The sequence below is a fragment of the Carassius carassius genome, chromosome 26, assembly GCF_963082965.1.
Source record: "Carassius carassius chromosome 26, fCarCar2.1, whole genome shotgun sequence".
Lineage (NCBI taxonomy): Eukaryota > Metazoa > Chordata > Actinopteri > Cypriniformes > Cyprinidae > Carassius > Carassius carassius.
This window is the reverse complement of record NC_081780.1, coordinates 27764155-27788251: the sequence shown is the minus strand read 5'-3', so window position 1 is coordinate 27788251 and position 24097 is coordinate 27764155. Positions and strand designations below refer to the sequence as shown.

Here is a 24097-nt window from a genome sequence, read left to right as displayed (position 1 = left end):
TTAAGCAGCAACTTTTCCAATTTCCAATATTTATGTAATTCTCAAAACAGTAGGCTAGAGTCAAGATCTTTAAGAACCACCAAGTGTTTATTTTAGGAAATTAGATAAATTAAGGCTACTGTAGGCCATCTTTCCCGAATAAGGCAGAATAACATAAAATTATTCCAAACAAAGAGGGGTTAGGCAGACCAACACACATCAGATCAGCTTAATGGGATGTAGCCTCTTAAAACACTGATTAAATTTAATAGTTGGCAGCTATATGTAAAACTCGTTACACCAAAACTGGCTACTGCCACAAAGAACAAAACTATGGCAAGTTTTTTTTTCTGTTATTATTATGAACATCTGATGTACTTGAGGAACCAACTACATCAGATCCAAAAAATGAAATAATGTAATCTACTGTATGCCAATGCTATTTAGGGCTGTCACTTTTTATTCGATATTCGAATATGCATTCGGACATGACGTGAAATATCCGTAATCGAACTATAAATAAAATATCCGGTTTTTAAAATGCCATGTGTAGCGCATTTTTTACAGTCTATGATTAGACAGTTTGTTTTTTTATTTTATTCTTTGCCATCTTATCCAGTAGAGGGCACTCTAGACATATTGTAGAATTGGCCCATGACCAAATCAAGCGAATAATAGCTAGCTTACGGTGTACACTTTAGGACATCCTCAGACCTCAGTCATTAAATGAAAAGGCGTCATGCCTCAGACTAAAAGGCTTCAGTCTCAGGAAAAACGACGTCAGGTGTCAGGTCTCATACAATTCGGGCATCAGGCATCAGACGAAACGGACTCAGGTGAAGTATCGCGTTGCCCCGCCCCATGTGACGTCACACACACACCGTTCAGAGGAAGTGGTATATAATGGTTGATTGATGGCAAAAGGAGGTAAGCAGTGTCTGATATATTATATTTTTAACAGTTTTATTCAAATGTTACACTAATTTAGGGAAGAGAACATGCATTTCGAGAGTCATGTATGCACGTTAAAAAAGTTAGTTAGCCATATTGCAACCAGCAAGCTTTTATTTTGGCAAAGTAGTAAAATTACCCTTACAAAAAATGACCATGGTTTTACTATATACCGGTATATACAATAAGTAGACATTCAAAAGGCCCTTTTTACCACCGCACGTACCGCCGCGGCGGTATAAAGTGCATTTGCAGCCTTTGACTGCTGAAGTTATCAAACAAGCACATCAAAGCACATTTTCGCTAATAGACGTCAGTTTTGCCTCACTGATGTGTTAGATTTGATGGCTTCAGTCAGGGAAAATTAAAGAAAAACACTCTAGTTCAAATACTTAATATTTAATATCCACAGACGAAAGTTTGGTACTTATGTGCATTTCTTAGAATGAATTCAAGCAGGATAAATGTCAAGCCTGTGCCTGAACCTGTGATTATATTTTCTCTAAGCTACATGGTATTAAACCATATTTTAGATTTGACACATTTAAAAGGTGTGCATTATTATTTATATTATATTAATTATGCGTTATATTATTCAAAAGAAATTGTGGTTTACTTTGCATCGGAGCATTAAAAGTGGTAGCCTATTTTAGGGGGGTAGGCTACATGGATTAGTATGCAAAATGTCAATATTTTCATATATTATGCCCATATTTAAATTTATATTTTCAATATAAATATATTTTTTCCTTTAATAAAACAACATGCATTTTTGTTATTCGTTACCTGTCCTTTAACTTATTGTTTATTTATGATTTAAACCGATTTTTCAATCAATATTCAAATGACGAGGAAATTTTACAAAACAACTTTTAACATAGTTCTTTATTATTCATTTAGCAGTCACATTTATAACTGCAACAAGATGATAAAAAAAACAGTAATGTTTTTACCTTAATGCTGGAAAGACCTTTAATTTTATTTATTTATTTAAAACTAGCCCATCATGCATCTAAACATCCACTCGGCCTTAAGAGCTGTTAAGATTAAAACTGCAGCTCAGCAGGGAGTCAGTGTCATGGACTGAGGACCTGTTAATATATTTTCATCTCGTTATGCCGCTGGTTTAGTTTTTTTTTTCTTATAGAACTTATTTGTAAATAAGTTGATTTTCGGCGGATGTGCTGTGCTTGTGCTCCCGCGGTCATCTTCATTTCTTCAGGTGAAACGTCTCTCTCACTCACAGCAGAGTCTGTGAGCAGCAACAACTTCCCCTCCGCGCGCTCTGATACCAGAAACACGCTTCACCTTCACTCCGTGAATAAAGTATTTCAGTATGTTTGAAATGTTATGTTCATAATGTAGCATATAAAATAATAATAATAAAATAAATAAATAAAAAATTAACAGGAGAGTTTCAAAGTGGCTTAAGCTATTTTGTGTAAACTTTTTTCCCTATATCACATGCCAAAGTAATAACGTTGTAAGCATTAAATCTTTAATTGCTGCTTTCATGCAGTGAACATTTTATTTGTGATGAAAATAACAGTACATTTTTGTCAGTTATTATCTAAACAGATCGATTAACTTCTTCAAGATTTCAAAATCAGAAAGCATGCTGATAATGTAGTAGCACTGTAAGATTACATTTGTTTGAATGCATTATTGCGAAAGCGATTGAGTGTGTATCTGTTTAAATCATGCTTTAACCCGAAAATAATCAGTAAAAGAAACAGACAAACTCTTAACATCCCGCTTGACTCTTGCAGTCATTGTAACCATCTGATGAATCTATAGCTAAATACAGTAGGTGGCCATCCTATCTGGGGCTTACTGCCGCGTGTAACTGTAATTCAGTCACGTGTGAAAATCATTCGCGAAACTACTGCCAGGTGGGGCAAAGGGACGGATTGCGAAATGAATGTAATTGTAAAATGAGATGAAAGAAGGAAATAAAACAACAATAACATTATGATATAACATTGGAACATTAAAAAAAATTTTTTTTTTTTTTACAATTTTTAAAATGTAGGATAGTCTTAGGCTACAGTCTACTAAACAAAAATTAAAAGAAGACCTTAACACAAAGGATCATATGCATGCTATTTTTATTAAACAGTAGATATTAAACTATATATATATATAAGCTAAATGTTTTAATTTCATTTTCATTTCGGTTCATTCTTGGTTTAAAAAAATCTTCAGGTTCCATATGCAGAGCGAAATGGGAACGGTCCAGCATTTAGCAATAATTAGTATTAACTCTGTTATTATTCTTGATTTTTCAAACTACCAGCATTTTAGAATTATGCCTTATGTGTGACCAAAAATTAAGTATTATTTGTTTCAGCTGTTTGAGCGTGCTGGTGCCTCGCGCATATTCACTGGAAACAGCAGTCGTTCACCAGACATTTGGCGTGAGCACTTTGACATTGTTAATTATGATTTTTTTTTTGCTCGATACTGAAACGCACACAGCCTATTTACCTCATGAATAATAGTTAAGCTTCAAATGGGCAACATCACAAATATGGAAACGTTTGATTGCTCCTGATTGAGAAAGCCAAACCTTACCTTTTGCTTAGCTTTAAATTGTTATTTTGTTTTATTACTAAGCCTATATTATTATATACTGCAATTACATTTATCCATTAGAATTATATATTTTTAATTATTGTTTTGTTCTGAGAAATTTGTTAAATTTAAAGGATTTGTTGTAAAATATTTTCTAATAGCCTATTTTTTTCCTCTCACAAACTCTGATTTATTTTTTAGCGTGTTTAAAAAAAAACATGCAGCAAACGAAAATAGGTGATTGATCCGTTAAAATGAAACCTATACACGACTCATATTTTTTTTCCTCTGACAAACTTAATTTAATTTTTAGCGTGTTTAAAAAATAAAAAATAAAGAAAACATTCAGCAAATGAAAATGGGCGATTAATCAGTTAAAATGTGTTACTCTTGGTTAACAGTAATTATAATTATTTTACTTCAGAACAGAGCCTGGGACTAATCTAGGTTATCCATGTTTTTTTTTTTTCATTGCATCTGAAAATGACTTTGTTCATTACATTCAGCCTCCCACAAAACTCAGCTGTGGACGATTTAAAAATGTTTGATATAAAGCAGTGGTTCTCAAACGCAGCCCGTCACGAATTCAAATGCGGTCCGCACCACATGCTGAATAATAAAATCAAAAAACTTTATCATTTTCTAAAATTTCATTGTTTACATCAATTAAAAAAAAAATGCTACTAATGAAATATAAGCTATATCCTAATGTTTTTATGTGATTTTTTTTTCTTCATATATTATTTTCAGACATGAGCACTGGCATAAGCATTTAACGAACACATACAAGCGCGCGCTTTGGCAGAATTCAATTCAAATAGTCATCAACAGCCATTAGGTAAAATTGCGCATCAGAATGTACATTTGTTTTTTAAGGGAGAAAAAAAAAAAAATTAAAAAATGCCAGCGAATGAACATGTACAAACTGTGAATAGTCGCAGTATCAGTATTGAAGGAGAAGTGCTGGATTTTCGTTTTTTTTTTTTTTTTGCCCTGCAACTCACTTGAAGAAGTTCAGATAAATGGAAACACCATACACTATGTAACAATCCTTATCGTCATTGGAGAGTGTGTGCCGAGGCTCTGAGCAGACGACCGCACGGACAGGTGCGCGTGGTCAGTAGGCTTCAAAAGCAAAATTGCACATGTGCAGGCAGAGTGAAAAAGCTCATTGCTACTCGAACCTGTGCAATCCGTCAGTAAAAGAATATAAAGACAGTCAGATGTGCAATAATTCTGGGCAATTGCAGAGCGGACCATCAGCCTGCGCATTCAGAAGTATAAATTGAAGAAGTCTGCATCGGCCGTGTCTGCATCCGGATTGCTCATGCGGAAAGTATAACACAGGCGTTACAATCGCAACTTCTTTGTGTTATTCCTTTCAAGCTGAATCTCAAAAAATTGGTCCCGACAGCATCAGGTGTTTTATTTATGGGGAGTAGAATTGTTTCTTTCAATGAATGTGATCGATTATATATCATAATAGTTAGGCTACAATATTATAAATCAGGTTGGTTTGTATTGCTGACGTAATATGTAAATTATATGCGTAGACTTGCACTTAGACCATAGTGCGGCCCGCTGGAAAAAAAGGTTGAGAACCACTGATATAAAGGTTGCTGTCCCATTTTATACAGGAATTGTTCATTTAAAAAAATCTAATTATATTGTTAGTTCTAATTATATTGTTAACACAAGTTCATTTAGAACTTTTTTTTTACTTATAAACTCCTTGAGAATTTAAAGTTAGTTTAATAGTATTTAAATTCAAGTTTAAAAAAAGGTTTTAATTGCTTAAATTATTTTTATTAATTAATAATATGTTATCATGTTTATTCTTGTAAAAAAATACGTGTTTATTCTTTAGGAAAACAAGGGAAAAAATAAGGGACAATCCGAATATTTGTTTTGCTTTACCTATTTATGTAAGCTACAATTATTCAAATAATTGTAATAATAATAATAAAATAAATGTCATTAAAAAATACCATTGGCCTGAGTAATTTTGACCATTATAGAATTGTGACTTTAAAGATTAGTCATTTAGGTGGTAAAAATACTGTGAAATTAATAATGGCATGGATTTTAGAGCATAACAACTGAAGGTTTATGAAACATTAGCCAATAAAGCATTTTTTTAAACAATGGAACTTAAAGTTGTGAACTAAAATATTATTTCAACCATACAGTGTGAATAAATAAAATGCATAATTTTCATAACATTTCATTATTCATAAAATGCATAACGTTTCTGGTGTTTGGATTTGTACTTCAATATAATGAGCTCCAAGTTTAAGAATAGCCCTAGACTAGTTTCTCTCTCTCTCTCTCTCTCTCTCTCTCTCTCTCTGTTTAACAGCATTAGCTCAATGATATACGTCTTCCTTCCGTTAGAATTTTCCTGCCTTGCTAAATGTAGGGCTCATGCAGGGCCGGCGCGTGCCTATAGGCGAACTAGGCAGCCGCCTAGGGCGGAGAGAGAGAAGGCGAGAGAGAGAGAGAGAGAGAGAATTATTAATTTATTTGTTTGTTTCACATTAGGTATAAATAAAATAAAAGCTATAAATAAATAAAAAAACTTTACATTTCGAATAAAAATTCCCACATGGCAGCGGCCTATTAGTAGGTCTATATGCATGCAAAATACTTTAATGTATATTCAAAAATGTCAAACCGAATAAATTTATCTGGTCATGAGTAATCGCCTCCGTGGAAGAGCGCTTTTCGCTGCTTAGAGACCATGGGCGCGTATTTGGATTTTAAGATGACATCACATCTCTCAAAGAAAAGGAGAATAGAATAGCCTTCAGGATTGCTTAGGACTGGAAAAGGCCCTGACTCATGGAGATTCGCGGATGTTGATGGGCATGAATTGTTTGAAGAGCTGACTGCTTTGGGCAGACGCCTGGTTGCTGGATCTAAACCACTGGATGCGCTATAATTCATCTGTGAAAAAGGGATGGAAAACAATTTTCCAAATGTTATTGTAGCATTGAGAGTGCTTCTCACTCTCCCTGTCACTATGAGCTATGGAGAACGCAGTTTCTCAAAGCTTAAACTGATAAAAATGATCTCCGAAGTACAAGTTAAACTCGAGGACGCAACCAAAGCGTTTGCCGATGCGAAAGCCCGACACGAACGCTTCTGAAATGTAGGTGTGTAAATGTGTGTATCAGTCAAGAAAACAAATCGAAAACTCCAGTTTTGTGAGCTAAAAAGTTGAGTGCACATGTTTAGTTTTATTCTGTACACTATCTATTAGCCTATAAAACAGAATTTATACTTAGCTGTTGCATTGTGTAGGCTTACCCTTTTCACCTTTTTGCAGAATGAAAAAATTAAAAACTCTGAAAACATACTTGCACGTTTTTATTTTAGTGTAATTTCATAGATTTAAAAAAAAATATTTACATGCATTTTAAGGATCCCTAATTGTGAATGTGAGGGGGGCGGCACGATCGTGCTCTGCCTAGAGCGGCATTTGAGCTTGCGCTGGCCCTGGGCTCATGATCAATAAGTTGTATTCGCCTCAATCTGATTCAGTAAAGTCAAACCGCAGACAGTGAAGCCTCGAGACCCGTGCGCTGTGAGGCGGGAACAGAGGATTCCGCTTGTTCTTAAAGCCTCTCGCAAACATCCACGATCACAAATAACAATGATTTTCGTAAAATAATGATTCATTATTAATTGATGATTTGTTATTATCATTATGGTCTTGTGAAAATAATAATATGGGCTGCGAGAAAATTATGAATACAAAGAGTACTTCTGAGTGAAAGCATGTTTCAGCCCAGTAACACACCGTTCCTCAGAGCCAAAACACAGACCGAATTCTGTTCAGCTGGAGGGGGTTGGGTTTTGGCTAGTTATTCATGGATTGTGGGGGTCGAGATAAAGGTGTGAATTGCTCTTTCATATGGACAGAGGCTTTCACTTGCTGAACTGGTTTATATACGACTGTTGTTTTGGCTATATTCACAGTGCTGGCTCTCTCCGACGAGAGAAATGCAACATTCACACATTACACTATTCCTTTTCGTCCTAAAAACGTTTCAAGCTTTCAGTAGATATATTTTTAATGTACCTATGTGAGACACCACGATATTATGTTAATTAAAAAATTATACATTCATTATCATGAAAAATTAAAGTGATGAGACGGCGCCTCCCTGTCATTAATGCACATTAATAATTTTTGCACAAACACTTGAATATGAGCTTCTTATCACGAGTAAGATTCATGCCAACAGCCAACATATTTAGCTTGATCAGAAAGTTGACTGCAAGAGTCGAGCGGGATGTTAAGAGTTTGTCGGCTTCTTTTACTGATTATTATCGGGTTACAAGATTGATTTAAACAGATTCACACTCAATCGCTTTTGCAATAATGCGTTCAAACAAATGTAATCTTATCTGATTTTGAAATCTTGAAGAAGTTAATCGATCTGTTTAGAAAAAATAACTGACAAAAATATACTGTTATTTTCATCACAAACAAAATTTTCACAGCAGAAAGCAGCAATTAAAGATGTAATGCTTACAATGTTATTAGTTTGGCATGTGATAGGCTATAGGGAAAAAAAGTTTACACAAAATAGCTTAAGCCACTTTGAAACTCTCCCGTTATTTTTTTTATTATTATTATTTTATATGCTATGTTATGTTTCTGGTATCAGAGCGCGTGGAGGGGAAGTTGTTGCTTCTCACAGACTCTGCTGTGAGTGAGAGAGACGTTTCACCTGAAGAAATGAAGACGACCGCGGCAACACAAGCACAGCATATCCGCCGAAAATCAACCTGCAGCAATGCTCGTTCATCGACTCGCCAAGCTTTACTTTTGTAGGTCACATGGCAGTAAATAATTCGATAATATGACCATGCAGTCAATACAGATATTTAATAAAAACATTAAAACAAGCAGAGCTGTAAAATAAAACAATAATAAACGCACACCAGTTCTACACTGGACACAAGTGGAATGATCCAACAAAAGACAGCAGAACCCAGTGATGGATGCACTGGACTCGATCCCCATCAGTGAACTGATGCTCGTTCTGTTTATGATGAAATGTTCTGACACTGTGTTCAGATGATTTGACACTATAGTGTGATGTCATCAAGTTTAGACACACTTTTCGCTGTGGGACACAGATGACAACTTTCGCGTCTGGTGTAGACACAGACAGTGACTGCTCTATTTACAAATAAGTTCTATAAGAAAAAATAAAAATAAAAAAATCTAAACCAGCGGCATAACGAGATGGAAATATAAACTAGAAAAAATATTAACAGGTCCTCCGTCCATGACACTGACTCACTGCGGAGCTGCAGTTTTAATCTGAACAGCTCTTAAAGCTGAGTGGATGGTTAGATGCATGATGGGCTAGTATTAAAAATATAGCATCTTTCCAGCATTAAGGTAATAACATTACAGTTTTTTTTTTTATCATCTTGTTGCAGTTATAAATTTGTCTGCTAAATGAATGATAAAGAACTATTAAAACTTGTTTTGTAAAATTTCTTCGTCATTTGAATATTAATTTAAAAATCGGTTTAAATCATAAATATGCAATTTTTTTTTCTAAAATAAACAGGGATTTTTTTTTAGGCTATATGATATTACCCTACTTTAAAAACAAGTAGGAAGAAGATTCCCTTTAAAAGTACTTTAGTTGTCAATTACTAAAGCTTTTTTTTTTTTACATCGTGTGAATGTTGTTGATTATAATGAGAGAACTTGAGTTTAATTGTGAGGACGTTTTATTAATTCTTTAGAGTTTCAAAGATTTAATCGTGCCGGTTTAATTTTATTCGTTTCTTGTTTTAGGCAAATTAGGCCTAAATAATGGGAACGAAATTATACAGTGCTTCACATTTAAACATGCAACAATTTCTTAATCAGTTTACAGACAAATGTTTTTTCCCCAATAAGTTAAAGGACAGGTAACGAATAACAAAAATGCATGTTGTTTCATTAACCCTCTGCAGTCAATTAACACGGATACGCCTTAAGAGTCATTTTCTTCTGATAACCCCGAAAAGAACTTAAATTACACTTTCAGTTTTAATCGTACAGATAAGAGCAATACATCTATCGAATCTGTAAAGGGTCTACTTTTTTTTGAAACAGACATAATAACAACCAAACTTTGTGCACTTATAAAATAAAGATAACAAACAAGGTGTGCTGTCTGCAGCCTTTGTCTTCGCCGATCTTCATTTACAAACACGTAATTAAAATGAACTGTAACTCCGTGAATACTCAACGAAAATACATGAGAGAGATATCTATAGAAAGCTTGACATGTCTACTTTTAAACTAAACAAGTGCCGCCGAAAACAGATATTCTGTGATAAAGTAATCCTTATGAAAACAACAAAATATATTTATATTGAAAATATAAAATTAAAATAGGCTATAGGCATAATATGAAAATATTGACATTTTGCATACTAATCCATGTAGCCAACCCCCCTAAAATAGGCTACCACTTTTAATGCTCTGATGCAAAGTAAACCACAATTTCTTTTGAATAATATAACGCATAATATAATATAAATAATACTGCACACATTTTAAATGTGTCAAATCTAAAATATGGTTTAATACCATGTAGATTAGAGAAAATATTATCACAGGTTCAGGCACAGGCTTGACATCCTGCTTGAATTCGTTCTAAGAAATGCACATAACTTCATAAGTACCAAACTTTCGTCTGTGGATATTCAATATTAAATATTTTAACTACATTGTTTTTCTTTCATTTTCCCTGACTGAAGCCATCAAATCTAACACATCAGTGAGGCAAAACTGACGTCTATTAGCGATAATGTGCTTTGATGCGCTTGTTTGATAACTTGTGGTTAAAGCGCCACTCAGCGGTCAAAGGCTGCAAATGCACTTTATACCGCCACCACGGCGGTACGTGTGGCGGTAAAAAGGGCCTTTTGGATGTCTACTTAGTGTATTTTTAACATGAATTCTTGCTGAATATGCAGTTATATTATGGGCTGTTGGCATGAATTGTACTCGTGATGGAGCACTCTTGAAGCGAGTGAAAAACACGACGCTTATATTCAAAATTATTAAAGTGCATTAATGACAGGGATTTGCCGTCTCATCACTTTAATTTTGTTTGATAATGAATTTATAATTTTTTTTAATTAACATAATATCGTGGTGTATCACATACATTAAAACATCTACAGAAAGCTTGAAATGTTTTTTAAACGAAAACGAATTGTGCAATTTGTTAATGTGGCATTTTTCTCGTCGGAGAGAGCCAGCACTGTTAATTTCATCTTGCAGCAGACAAGAAAACATTTGTTTATTAATAAATAATTAAAATGTCCCATTTTTCACAATTATTATCTGCATGTGCTTTGTTGCAAACTTAATGCATGTGCTTGAGCGCGGAATATATTAAGTTTTGGTTATGTAAATTTAATATAAACCTCTGATTACGAACGACTAGAACTAGAAAAATCTTACGTGGGGGCAGACCATTTTTTTGTCTATAATCAAAACAACAGTCCTATATAAACCAGATCAGCAAGTGAAAGCCTCATAAGACACTGTCCATATGAGAGCAAGAGATTCACACCTTTATCTCGACCCCCACGAGCCATACATAACTACCCCCAAAAAACCCAACCCCCTCCAGCTGAACTGAATATGGTCTGTTTTTTGGCTCTGAGGAAAGATGTGTTTTTTACTGAGTTGAAACTTGCCTGCACTATTCATTATTTTTTCGCAGCCCATATTATTATTTTCACAAGACCACAATGATAATAACAAATCATCAATTAATAATTAATCATTATTTTACAAAAAATCATTGTTATTTGTGAACATAGCGTTTGCGGAAGGCTTTAAAGACCAAGCGGAAGGCTTTAAAGACCAAGCAGAATCCTCTGTTCCTGCCTCACAGCAATATATGTATATATATATATATATATATATATATATATATATATATATAGTAATGACTGTTTAATGCAGTAAGACTTTGTGTAAGGGTCTTTCTTTTACATTTTTACTGTAGCCTAAGACTATCCCACGTTTTTAAATTAACATCCTTAAAAACCATTATAAAATTTTAAGTAAGTTTAAATGTTATAATATAATACTATTGATGTTTTACTTGTCCTTTCATCTTAGTTTACAAACCGTAATTTTATTATTACAGTCAGTTCAAAATTCGTCCCTTTGCGCCACCTGGCGGTAGTTAAGCGAATTATTTATCTATTTATTAAATTTTTATTTAATTATTTATTATTCAAGCAACTGAATTCAGTTAATGCCGTGGCGGTAAAGCCCATTTAGCTAGTCCTCCTACTGTATATATAAAACACCAGAACGCAATACTCCACCTGAGTCCGTTTTGTCTGTTGCCTTTTTTTCTGAGTCAGTTTCATCTGATGCTTAATTGTATGAGACCTGATGTCGTTTTTCCTGAGACCTGAAGCTTTTCAGTCCGATTTGTCCGATGCTTTTACTAGCTAGTAGCCAGGCACGTCTGTGCACTCCGAACGTGTGTTCTTAATCCAGATCAAGTTTCTTGCAAACAATATTAAGAAATGAATTAGGCTAGGCTATATGCCTTACTCCTGCTGCTTTTTAAGTTGTCACGTTATTGTTTCTGCCAGTTAATACATTTGTGATTGAATCTCCATTAGGCTAAGTTTTTTTTGTTATTTTTTATGCGCGTTCACGTAGATATTCGAATACATTGCATGATATTCGATATCCATTCGAATTAGATTTTTCTCAAAAGTGACAGCCCTAATGCCATCCTTCATAGATAACAAAGCAGAGAAACAAGGAGGCCAAGCAGATAGTTACTAACCAGATGAACTTGGAATGGGATGAGGTCACAGCTACTTGTAAAATGTAGCCTTTTTTAAATATTAAAATTAAACAATTGGCCACAAACCGCTTAAAACCTAAACTTGCTGGGCCTCGGCCTACTAACACAGAGTACAAAATCATTCAGGTCTCAATCATAAAAGGCAAATTTCTCTTGATGACTATGAGCATCTCCACATTTTTTGATCTCAGCCGGTTTCTTTTGTCATCAATAACGTTTGCAGCCATGCTAAACAGTCGCTCACTATCTACACTTGTGCATGGTGAACAAAGATATCCTCTTGCTGTCTGTGAAAGTGCAGGTGAGCGGCCTTTATTCGCCTGCCAAAAAGCAAGTGGCTGTCCACTGCGTGGCATTATGGCCTCTAATAGATATTGGTTGATCTGTGAGGCGATTGTGATTTCCTCATCAGTTTGCCAGTTCGGCAAATATTGCCTGTAATGAGCTTTTGTCTGTTGACCTGCTGGAACTGGGAACCTCCGCGCTGCTTGTACTTGGCAGTTCAGTGTGGCAATGGGCTGTAACGGTGTCCCGAAACAGATCACGCACAGTTGCTTTGAGTGCCTCTGGAAAGTATCCGTCTTTGTATCTGAAATTAATATAAAAATGAAAAACTATGGTGTTACGTGCTAGCTTTTTTTTTTAAGTCTAAGGGAACTAGGCATAGCAGTAACAAAGTTTTGGAGAGAGAGAGCACAGGTCCTTCTTGTCTCTAGTCCCAGTAACACACATCCCAAAACTAGTAAGCTTAGAAAAAGTATTTATTGAATCAAAAGAAAAAGGATAAAAGGAAACACACTTCAGGAGGGGGCAAAGGCCGAACAAAACAAACAAAAAGGTTTCTAACTTGATTTTAACCATAACTTACCTAAACATTAAAACAAAAAGTAAATAAATAACAAATAAAGTTCCCTTTCTCCCTAACTACCCATAACCAGGAGAAAAGCAGATTCAAACAAAAATGGCACAAAAGAGTGCTTTGTAGTGAATCAGAAGAGCCGGCTCCCAGTTTTTTTTTTCATTTGGCTGGTTACCTCAAGGCAGAACTTTGTTTTGATTGGTCAGCAATCGCATCGCGGCCAATTAGATGCGAGTATATGAGATCATAACATTATGTAAAAACAGAGAGGGGATGAAGTGAAGCGGCACTCCACTGCAAGTTAACGAGTCGTAACAACGTTAATGGGAGGGGAGACTGTGTATTGTGGCAAAAACAGGGCAGATAATCACAGAAAGAAGAATTAGGATCAGTCCATCAAAGCTGAGGCATCTGATTTTTTTGAATGCCAATCTTCAATGAGGACATTAATACTGTTTGCTTGAGTTATATTTTGGTATATGCAATAAAATGCTTGATTAAAATATTAAACAAAAGAATGGTTTTGTAACAAAATAAATGCACAAAATTAAGAATGGTTTTGTAACAAAATAAAATGCACAAAATTAGGCAATTATAAGGATTCTCATAAAAACACTGCACATGAAAGGTTTTTCAACACAAAAACCCATCAATTTTTGCGAAGTTATGGTAAAACAAAGCCCTAAAAAAAATCCTAAATTAAGAGCCATTCAGGAGTCGAAAGAGCCGGTTCTTCTTTGGGAGCTGAGCCAAACCATCACTAGCACCTCCATGGAGGTTTCCTTAAATTCTAAATTATATATACACCAATCTCCAATTATATATACAATTGCCCCAATAGTTAACAGATTTCAACTACATAACAGGATTAAGCTATCTGGAACAAGGGGAAAAGAAGTCCATGTGGCAAGTTAGCATCTGCAACCCTCTTTCTCTCCTTGTTGTGAGATGGTGCCGGCTTTATATGCTGACATTCTCCCGGCTGCAGCCAATCAATGGAGCTGAGGTTAATGGGCAGCAAATCAACAACAGGTGATCCCAATCACCAGCATGAGCATGGTGGCAGTAGACATCACACCACAAAACACATTAAATGATAACAAATAAAATACGTCTTAGGACGCAACATAGGTGAAATCAATTATAGTGACATGCCATGCAGGCCACACACATACATTTGTGTCAGATTACATAGTCACAAAAATTTACCCTTTAATGATGTATGTATCATATTTGATACATGCATTTCTGAGACCCATTTTTACATTTTGTTAAAGGGCCTAATAAAGACTTCAAATTAAAAAAAAAATAATTTTCTGATGTCCATTATTTCTTGGCTTAGGTGTTAAAGGGTTAAATACTACCAGAGTAACTCATTTTCAACTATGACAAAAAATATAAAATATTTTAGATTACCATAAGCCGTCCTTCAAATAAGGCATAAGAAAAGCCTTATTATCTATTTAGAACAAAGAGATATTTGGACAAAGATTGAAAGACAGGGGACGACTAATGATAAGTGATATACGTTTATTTTACCTTGGATCTAGCACCGTCGCAATTGCATAAAGCTTCTGTGTATCAATGTCAGCAAATCGTCTTCTGACAGTTTCCAGTAGTACGGTTTTTGATGTTTTCACACCATTGTCAGACTCCACCATCTTCTCTAAGAGTCGGGTGAGAGCTCTTATACACTCAGGGGCGTAGTTTATGGGGGGGATCGGGGGGAGGTAACCCCCCCAATATTCAAATCCATCAGTTACAACCCCCCCAATATTTCAACATGAAAATCACAGTAGATCAAATGAAAAATATAATATGAAAAAATATATAATTCATTTATTTTGTAAAAATAATTTTGTTCCTAATCAAATATGAGTATGTCATAATAAATCAGACAAAAAATACTCCCCCTCCATTGAACCGATTGGTAACGCCCAACCAATGAGTCGCACTTTCACCAAAACACGCGAGTGGTGTTTGAATGGGAGAGCACACGGTTAATGTTAACGCCAAAAATGAAGAGAAGCGCTGCACAGCGGACTATATTTAACTGCTGGTCAGAGAGGAATGCAAAAAAAAAAAAATACAGCATGTACTGAGAATGAGGAGTACAAACCACATATATTTTAGCTTGCTAATCCATTGCAATGTATTTAGCTATATCTAACAGTATAAGAAGTTAACAAAGCAGCTGCCTGTTTTGCTAATATATTTTTCAATGGTGTCTGTAATTATCAACGACAAAAGTATTCACATCGGTGTTTGTTTTCTTACTAAATTAATCTGACTTTTGAACGAATTGGATGAATTAACGATTTAAGTGGCTAACTCATTAAAAAAGGTTTCAATACTTAATTTCTTTCTTTTGATAATCTCTACTATGTTAGAATTTTATGAATGATGATTATGATTATACACAAATATCATAACGTTATGAGGTGTATAATCTCTTAACATGTTTTTATAACAGATTCGAGGTAAATATAGCTGCAGGGTAGAAAAGTCAGCAGAGGGAGAGGAGGAGCAGGTGATCAGGTAAAGAAGATGCCATTCAATCAATAAAATAAAATAGGAACCAGTATAGAAAAACAGCAGCTTTGTAAAGTTAGGCTACACATTAATGCCTTTAATGTTTTAAAGATGTGTTTCCCTTTAGAAAAAATTAAAATGCATTAAGGTGGAATGTAAAAATCTTAAAATAAATGTTGTCTCTTTCATATATGTATATGTTGAATTTGTAATCAGTTAAAACATTTTGCCAGATAGATAGATAGATAGATAGATAGATAGATAGATAGATAGATAGATAGGAAGAAATAAAGTATCCAATAACAATACAATTTAAAAAAAATTTTTTTTGAAAAAAATAACGGGCAGCATACAACGTTCAACCCCCCCAATGTTCAAACCAAATCTACGCCCTTGTATACACTGAATCACATTCGCAGCGGACGTGGTTGATGAGCTAATTTGTTGTGTGAGCTCTTCAAACGGGGCGAGGATAGAGGCCATATTTTTAATTAATTTTCACTGGTGAATTGTGAACGTGCATGGCAATTTGTGTTCTGCAGCATAAGCTGCAAGCACCAATTTCTGTTCTAACAGACTTTGGAACATGTACAATGTACTGTTCCATCGAGTGGACACTTCCTGGTGGAGTTTTTTAATCGGCTGGCCGAGTTGCTATTGAACATTTTCCAGCAGGGTATATGCAAACGGAGAATGCTTAAAGTGCCCAACAATGTGTCTCCCTGAGGCTGCGACATCCCAAATACTTTGCTGGGATAATACACCCTCATGCACAGCAAGCTGGAGAGTGTGTGCTACACACGGCAGGCCAGGGAAATCTGCATCTCTCATTGCTTTCTGCATGTTTATGGCATTGTCTGTTAAAATTGTGTGGATTTTTTTCTCTTTGTATCCCCTGTGACTGAAACATGCCACTAAATGCGTTCACCAAAGCCTCTGCAGAATGTGACCCTGTGAAATCCTGACATTGTAGCACAATGTTGTGTCTTTTGAAGTTTGAGTCAATTTAGTGTGCTGTTAAACTTAGCAGGGACATTGGACAGGCGTCTGCACTCCATATATCGTTTGTGAAGTTAAAATGTACAATATCCTTTAGAAGCCTGTCAATGTGTGTGTACAACGTTTGGTACAACATGGGGAGACACACATCAGGTAGGTATTTCCTGCCTGGGGGGTCGTATCGTGGATCAAGGCAGCTTAGCAGGCGACGGAACCCTTTATTTTCCACAACAAATAGAGTTTGTTCGTCGAGGCAAATGAATTCCATAATTCTGAACGTGATGTCTTTCCACCTCGTACTATCCCTGCTGTATGGTTCACGTCATTTAAATGTATCACTCACAGTCGGCTGGTTAAAGGATTGGGATGTTGTTGGCTTCGGCTGGTTTAGTTTCTCATACTCGGCATATTCAGTTGTATGGCGTGTTCTAAGATGCCTAATCATGCTAAGTGGTGTTAAAATGATGTTGCTTGCTTCCACCTCAAAGGAATTTCATCACGACATACTTAACTTTACGTCTTTATCGGACACTTGGAAAAACTTCCAGACAGGAGAATTCATGTTGCCACTGACAAGCTCCGCTCTGCTGTTGTGTACCTGTGCGACGTACATGCATGTGTGAAAAAGTCATGTGAGTAATTTACGTCACGTGATCTGCTTTTTTGATCGACGCTTTTGGGGTATGCCATTCAAGCTATTTTTAGCAATATCGTGATCGGTGGCCGATCAATCGGAGCATCACTACGCGTTATTACAGCTTCTAGGCTGTGAGTTCTCTGAGAATTATGGCTTATACTGCATGCCCACTGAACCTTCCTTGGATCCAGAGAAAACGGCGGCACTTCCAGTAGTAAAATGTAGATAAAGAGTTATTTCATAGTATTGTAACACTTTAGAATACTGTCCTGTCATTAATGAATAACTGCACAGGAAAAAACAGTAACACTTTCTATGAAGCCTGTATTCTTAATGCATTATAATGTATGTGTCTCAGGGTGACGTGAAGTGGACCTATTTTGGCCCAATGTTGTTTCCCTGTGGGAGCGATTTCAATGTAACATCAGGCCGGTTCCGGGTCCTTCCGTGTAAACAGTCCGGCCAGGCTTAGTAAATGGGAAAATGAGCATCAGCATCAGCTGTGTAACGAGCGGCGATTGAGCCGCGAGAGAGACACGTTTGTGTGGAGAGGGGGGGATACACAGAGCGGGGAGAGACTGCATCTTAGGAGGAAGTAGCCTTAAATCAGCGGTTTTGATGGATCTGGATCCATAAAGGGAGATAATGTTAACAGAGGAAGAGAGGCAGTGGATCTATGTTACTTCGTCAAGCAGTTAAGTGTCATCTGTAATTTTTATTAGGAAACCTAATGCCTTCAGTACCAGCTCTATATAACAGTTTGGTGAAACTGCCCCGGAGTTTATTGAAATCCGGTTTGAAGCCTCTAATGCCAGTTGTGTATTCGTAGTACACTTCCCACACAGTTTTGGATGTACAGTATCGTCAATTGGGAGGAGGGAGTCGGCTGGGACCGCGAGTGGAGACCTTATTCACTGTGAATTGTTGTAAGTTGCAGTGCTTAGTGTGAAGTGAACCCGTGTGACCATTTGAAGTGATTGATGCATGCACAGGTGTGGACAATATAATTTTGTGTCTGCTCGTGTCCCCAGTTGGCATACTCGCTGGTCTCGAGTGGCGAATTGAAATTAGCTAACTGCTCTGTGTTGAGTGTATGCTGTACAGTATTGCAGCTCCATCCTGTCTGATTTGAAGAGGATTTGTTGAATATTCATGCATTGCTGTTTGACTCCCTGACTCGAAGAGGAAACGCTGTGTGAATCCCTTACCAGTGTCTGCTTCATTACTTACCTCCGGCTGTCCGAAGAGGAACCGCTTGTGGGAATCCCTTACCAGTGCCTGTCCCATCACTTACCTCTGGGCGTCCGAAGAGGAATCGCTGTGTGAACCCCTTACCAGTGTCTGCTTCATTACTTACCTCCGGCTGTCCGAAGAGGAATCGCTGTATGAATCCCTTACCAGTGTCTGTCCCATTTCTTACCTCTGGCTGCCCAAAGAGGAACCGCTGTGTGAACTTCCTACGCAGCCTGAAGAAGAAGATCAGCCTGTGTCTTTTTAGTTTAGGATTTAGCCTATTTTAATTCAATAAAATACAACGTTTAAAACTGATTACCTTGTCTGGTCTTGTGGTGTCTTTGGATAACTCCTCGAGGTGGTACGCTTAATAGAGGTGGTGTGAGACATGGGGGGAGGCCACCCCGGCCTGTGACATATGCATAATGCATTCATAAAAAACATTATAACATGTTGTTTCTACTAATGAATAATCGTAACAATAGTTATAGAACATTATAATACTTAGCTAGCTGTGGTTGTAACATTTATTATCAGAGTATGAGGTAAAACCAAATGAACCCTGAATTTATAATCCATCATAATGGTATTCTCATAATGCACACATAACTTAAAGGTCCCATGACATGGATTATTTCCTTTTCTTTAAATGCTTTTTAATGTTTCCTTAGGTGTACTTATATTGTTAGTATGATTTTTACATTTAAAATTTAGAAATAAAAAGCATTTTTATATCCTGATATTTGCCCTCTGGCTTGAATGCTCTGTAGGGAAGTCGTGGCCTAATGGTTAGAGAGTCGGACTCCCAATCGAAAGGTTGTGAGTTCGAGTCCCGGGCTGGCAGGAATTGTGGGTGGGGGGAGTGCATGTACAGTTCTCTCTCCACCTTCAATACCACAACTTAGGTGCCCTTGAGCAAGGCATCGAACCCCCAACTGCTCCCCGGGCGCTGCAGCATAAATGGCTGCCCACTGCTCCGGGTGTGTGCTCACAGTGTGTGTGTTCACTGCTCTGTGTGTGTGCATTTCGGATGGGTTAAATGCAGAGCACAAATTCTGAGTATGGGTCACCATACTTGGCTGAAAGTCACTTCACTCACACTTCACTGTTTGAAGGGTTTGAAGGCATAACAGCGTCATTCATTGTAACGGCAGTTTGGGCAAGAGTGCAGATAATATATACTCGCGATGTGTGACAGCTCCGAAAAAAAGGGACCGTTCTTTGATCGCTCTCTGTAATTAAATCACAATTTAAATAACAGATTTGTTTCATGCTACTAAGAGAAACAACGTGAAGTTGATCGTTTAGTCACTGGCTTGATTCACTGATGCATAATCAGTATTAAACGATTTAGAAAGAAAGTCTGTGTGATCTTGAATAATTAGGGTTAGGTTAGGGTTAGGGTTAGAAATCACAGAAATCACTGATCACAGATCAGGCATTAATGAACTAGTTACTCACTGTTTGTGCCGGTGCTGTCGAATTCATATCATAAAAGTCTGTTTGTAACGCCTGTGCTGACATTGCGACTGAATTATATGTAAATATTTGGCTGGGCAAAGCAGAGAAAGGTAGCAATTCTCCTTACAACGTCACATGGAGGAGATTCCAGATCAGCCCGTTTGAGCTTCCATTTTCTCAAAGGCAGAGATAGATAGCAAAATCTCGATTTACACCGATTAAAATGTCTAGAAACTCGGGGACCATATACAGGCTAGGGGAACTCATATTAATTAAAAAAAAAAAACTCAGAAAGTGAAATTTTTATGTCATAGGACCTTTAATAAAAAATTATAATGTATTGAATCATTTCATGAATAACCATAACAGCAGTAATAATACCTACCTATTTGTAGTTGTAACTATTAAGAATGTGAATATTTATAACACAAAGGTCTCATATCTTTGTTTACTGAAGATCTGCACAATATAATAGTATATCTCATGAGTGGAATTTTACTGCCATGACAGAACACAGGAAGCAAAATGCAAGTAACGATTTATTTAATAAATGACAGTAAATGAGAAAGGCTTCAGTTGACAGGGGGTGGCGCAGGGACCTCGATGGCAGCACGGGACGGGTGTGATGGTGAATTGAGTACGCTGGTGAGGGATGATGAAAGATCCAGGTGATGACAACGTAATGCACAGAACACAGAACCGGAACGAACCCACGAGAAAGAATGCTGAGCAGTAGGAAAACAATGTAACATGACACGAGCAGGAAACAATGCATTCATGAACCGTGACATTTACCGCTTATGATGACGAAAACAAAGTCTTATAAACACCCTCTCTCCTCGGACAGCAAGCCAAATACGCATAACCTTTATTTAATTATAAGTAAATGTGAACTCGTGAAGTGATGTTTCTTTAACAAATTTTGGGAGGCGCATGTACAGATCATTACCATGGCCAGTACATCATTAACGATTGCACAGTTTACCAATCAACTCAAGAGAAAACACCTATAAATAAACAAGTCCTAGCTTCGTCATCTCTTGACTTTCAGAATCCCTCTGCCACCCTGATCTCGCACCATCAGCCAAGTTTCTACCCCAGCTCAGGTAGAAGCACTCAGGGGAGCACTTTGGGCTGGGCCAGACCCCAAATACTCCGGACAGCACGCCAAATACGCATAACCTTTATTTAATTATAATTAAATGCGAACTCTTGAATTATTATTAACAAAGCACAAGTACCAATAAAAATTACATACGGATGAGCTTATACCTTCAAAAATCCTTAAACAGGGTTAAAAAGGTTAAAACACCATGAGGTAAGCTTCTCCATGAAGATAGGGAATTGTGCTGCATTCACGTCACCGTGTAATTCCTGTAATCTTGAGATGAGAGCACGTTGACGCTATGTTCACGTCCTTTAACTGGGAATTATGCTTTTCAACTCCGTGCTACGTTTTTTGATTATGTTCAGATTAAGAAATTAATCTACATCGGCAAAAGTCAATTACATGATCTTTATAACATGAATATTACAGGTAACACTTTAGAATACTGTTCCACCATTAACGGGAACAAATGAGTAACACAGTATTAACACTCTAGTAAATGTTATTAACCAACAAGAAACTCAGGTTCATAATTAACAAGAATTATGTATAATTTATAATTAATTCTAAAGTAAAGATCATAGGAACCCACTAGTAATGACTCAAGTAATACCAAATCCGTCAGAAGTAACCACTAATGATTTGCATCAGTATTCTTAAGTGAATCCTGAACTTTGGTTTCATGGGGAGATTGGATGGTCTGGTCTGAACTGGATTGATAACAACATGTTTGAGACTAAGGAATATTAGTAGTTCTAGTTTATTAGGAATGTGCACTGGCTCATTTTGTAAACATATAAACATTGGCGCTATATTTTGGTTGAATTTGAGGTTTCCACAAAAATTTGTTCATTTATATTATTTTTAATCCTATTCATTATTTTTAAGTTTTCTGAGAGAAATACCCTTTGCTTGTTTCTTGCACTGACTGACATCCAAAGCACATAATTAAGATGCCTCTGATGGTACCCGATCATAATACACATATGGACAGAATTACAGCATTTCCGTGTTCAGGAAAACATAATCTGCTGTCTTAAGTGAACATTTTTTTTTTTTACTTTTGAGGAAAAATATCTGATGTCTAACATTATATTAGATCTGTGCATTACAGTCAGTTTTAATATATAGGCTGTCTGTTGCATTAAAAATATAGTTCACCCTAAAATTTAAATTACCATACTAGGTGTGCATGACTTTCTTTTTTCAGATGAATACAATCAGAGATATTTTCAAATTTATACTGGCTAAACATCCAGCTTCCGGTGGACCGCGACTTACGAAGAATGCGTAACCGCTCTCTCAGTTCAAACCGCGATGCACGGCATTACGCAGGACATAACGTAAGTGCTTTGAACTCCGAGATGTGTTGCGCATTCTTCATAGGTCAGATCAATAATGTAGTTGAATAGGTGTCCCCAACTAAGCAAGCCAGAGACGACAGTGTTAAGGAACCCAAACTGAAAGAACAGAGGAAAAAAACCTTGGGGGAATCCAGGCTCAGTCGGCCTGGGGTCAGTTCTCTTCTCTTCTATTGCACCTATTGTAATGTGCCTATGCACTTATTCTGTGTGTGTTACTGATTGCATCAGACGTGCAGAATGAGACTATGTCTGTGTTTTATAGTGTGGATCATGGAGGGGAGTTCAGGATTACAGCAGGACTACACAAATGTACGTCTACACAGACACACACACACAAATCTTTAATATTCTTGTGTAAATGTTTTCTATTCTCTTTTCAGATGCCTGTGATCTCACACTGGATCCAAACACAGCAAATACTCGTCTCGTTCTTTCAGAGGACAACAGAAAGGTGATGTGGGTGAATGAGGATCAGTCATATCCTGATGATCCAGAGAGATTTGATGTGTGTCCTCAGGTTCTGTGTAGAGAGAGTCTGTCTGGACGCTGTTACTGGGAGGCTGAATTGAGTGGAGATGCTGCTATATCAGTGACATATAAAGGAATCAGCAGAAAAGGAGGAAGACATGACTGTGTGCTTGGATCCAATAAAATATCCTGGTGTCTGATCTGCTCTAATTACAGCTTCACCGTCCATCACAATGATAACATCACTCACCTGAGTGTCCCTTCACTCTTCTCTAATAGAATAGGAGTGTATATGGATGTGTCGGCCGGAACTCTGTCCTTCTACAGCATCTCTGACTCAAACAAACTCACACACTTACACACATTCAACACCACATTCACTGAGCCTCTCTATGCTGGATTTATAATGGCGTTCCTCAACTCCTCAGTGTCTCTGTGTCAGACTGAAGAGCCTGTGACCAGCAACAGAGACGTCACATACACATCTGATTAAAAGAAATCATAGGTATGATTGGCAAAGGACAAAAAAGCAGGAAACTATACGGTGCACTTACCATGACGCGGAGACAGCCCCCCCCCCCCCACACACACACACAGTGACATTATTTATATAGTATAATAATAAATTAATAAAAAGTATTGTACAATTTATAAATTAAATAATTAAAAAGGTAAGAAAAAATATTTATTACACATCTAAATTGAATGATTGAACAAAAAAAAAATCATAAAAGGAGTAATGTGGGAAATATGCTTCAAAGACTGGGCAAAAAATAGGGATGAATTCCGAAAAATCTGTCAATGATTTGGGGCGGGGTGTTCGAGTTTATGGTTTCAATTTTTACAGTTTTTTACTGTTTACTGTAACTGTTTAGTTAATTTTTGCTATTTCGTTTTTTTTTTTTACTATTAAAAAAAAAGAAAAGAAACAAACCTCCAGTACACTTAGGGCTGGGCAATATGAGCAAAAATTCATATCTCTGTATTTTTTAGCTGATTTGCGGTATACTGTAGCCTATATATCTTGGTATTTTGTATTTGGATTAAACAAATAAAGTGAAT

The 24097-nt window shown here is 36.6% G+C and overlaps 1 protein-coding gene across 1 annotated transcript in view; it reads left to right on the top strand.

The window, feature by feature from the left end:
- LOC132106001 (NACHT, LRR and PYD domains-containing protein 3-like) overlaps window positions 1-23528 on the top strand; it is a 49916-nt gene extending 26388 nt beyond the window's left edge. Inside the window, exon 7 of the mRNA XM_059511582.1 lies at window positions 22948-23528. Within this exon, the coding sequence (XP_059367565.1) occupies window positions 22948-23528 (581 nt within the window). The remainder of the gene's footprint in view (window positions 1-22947) is intronic.
- Window positions 23529-24097: the final 569 nt, after the last annotated feature.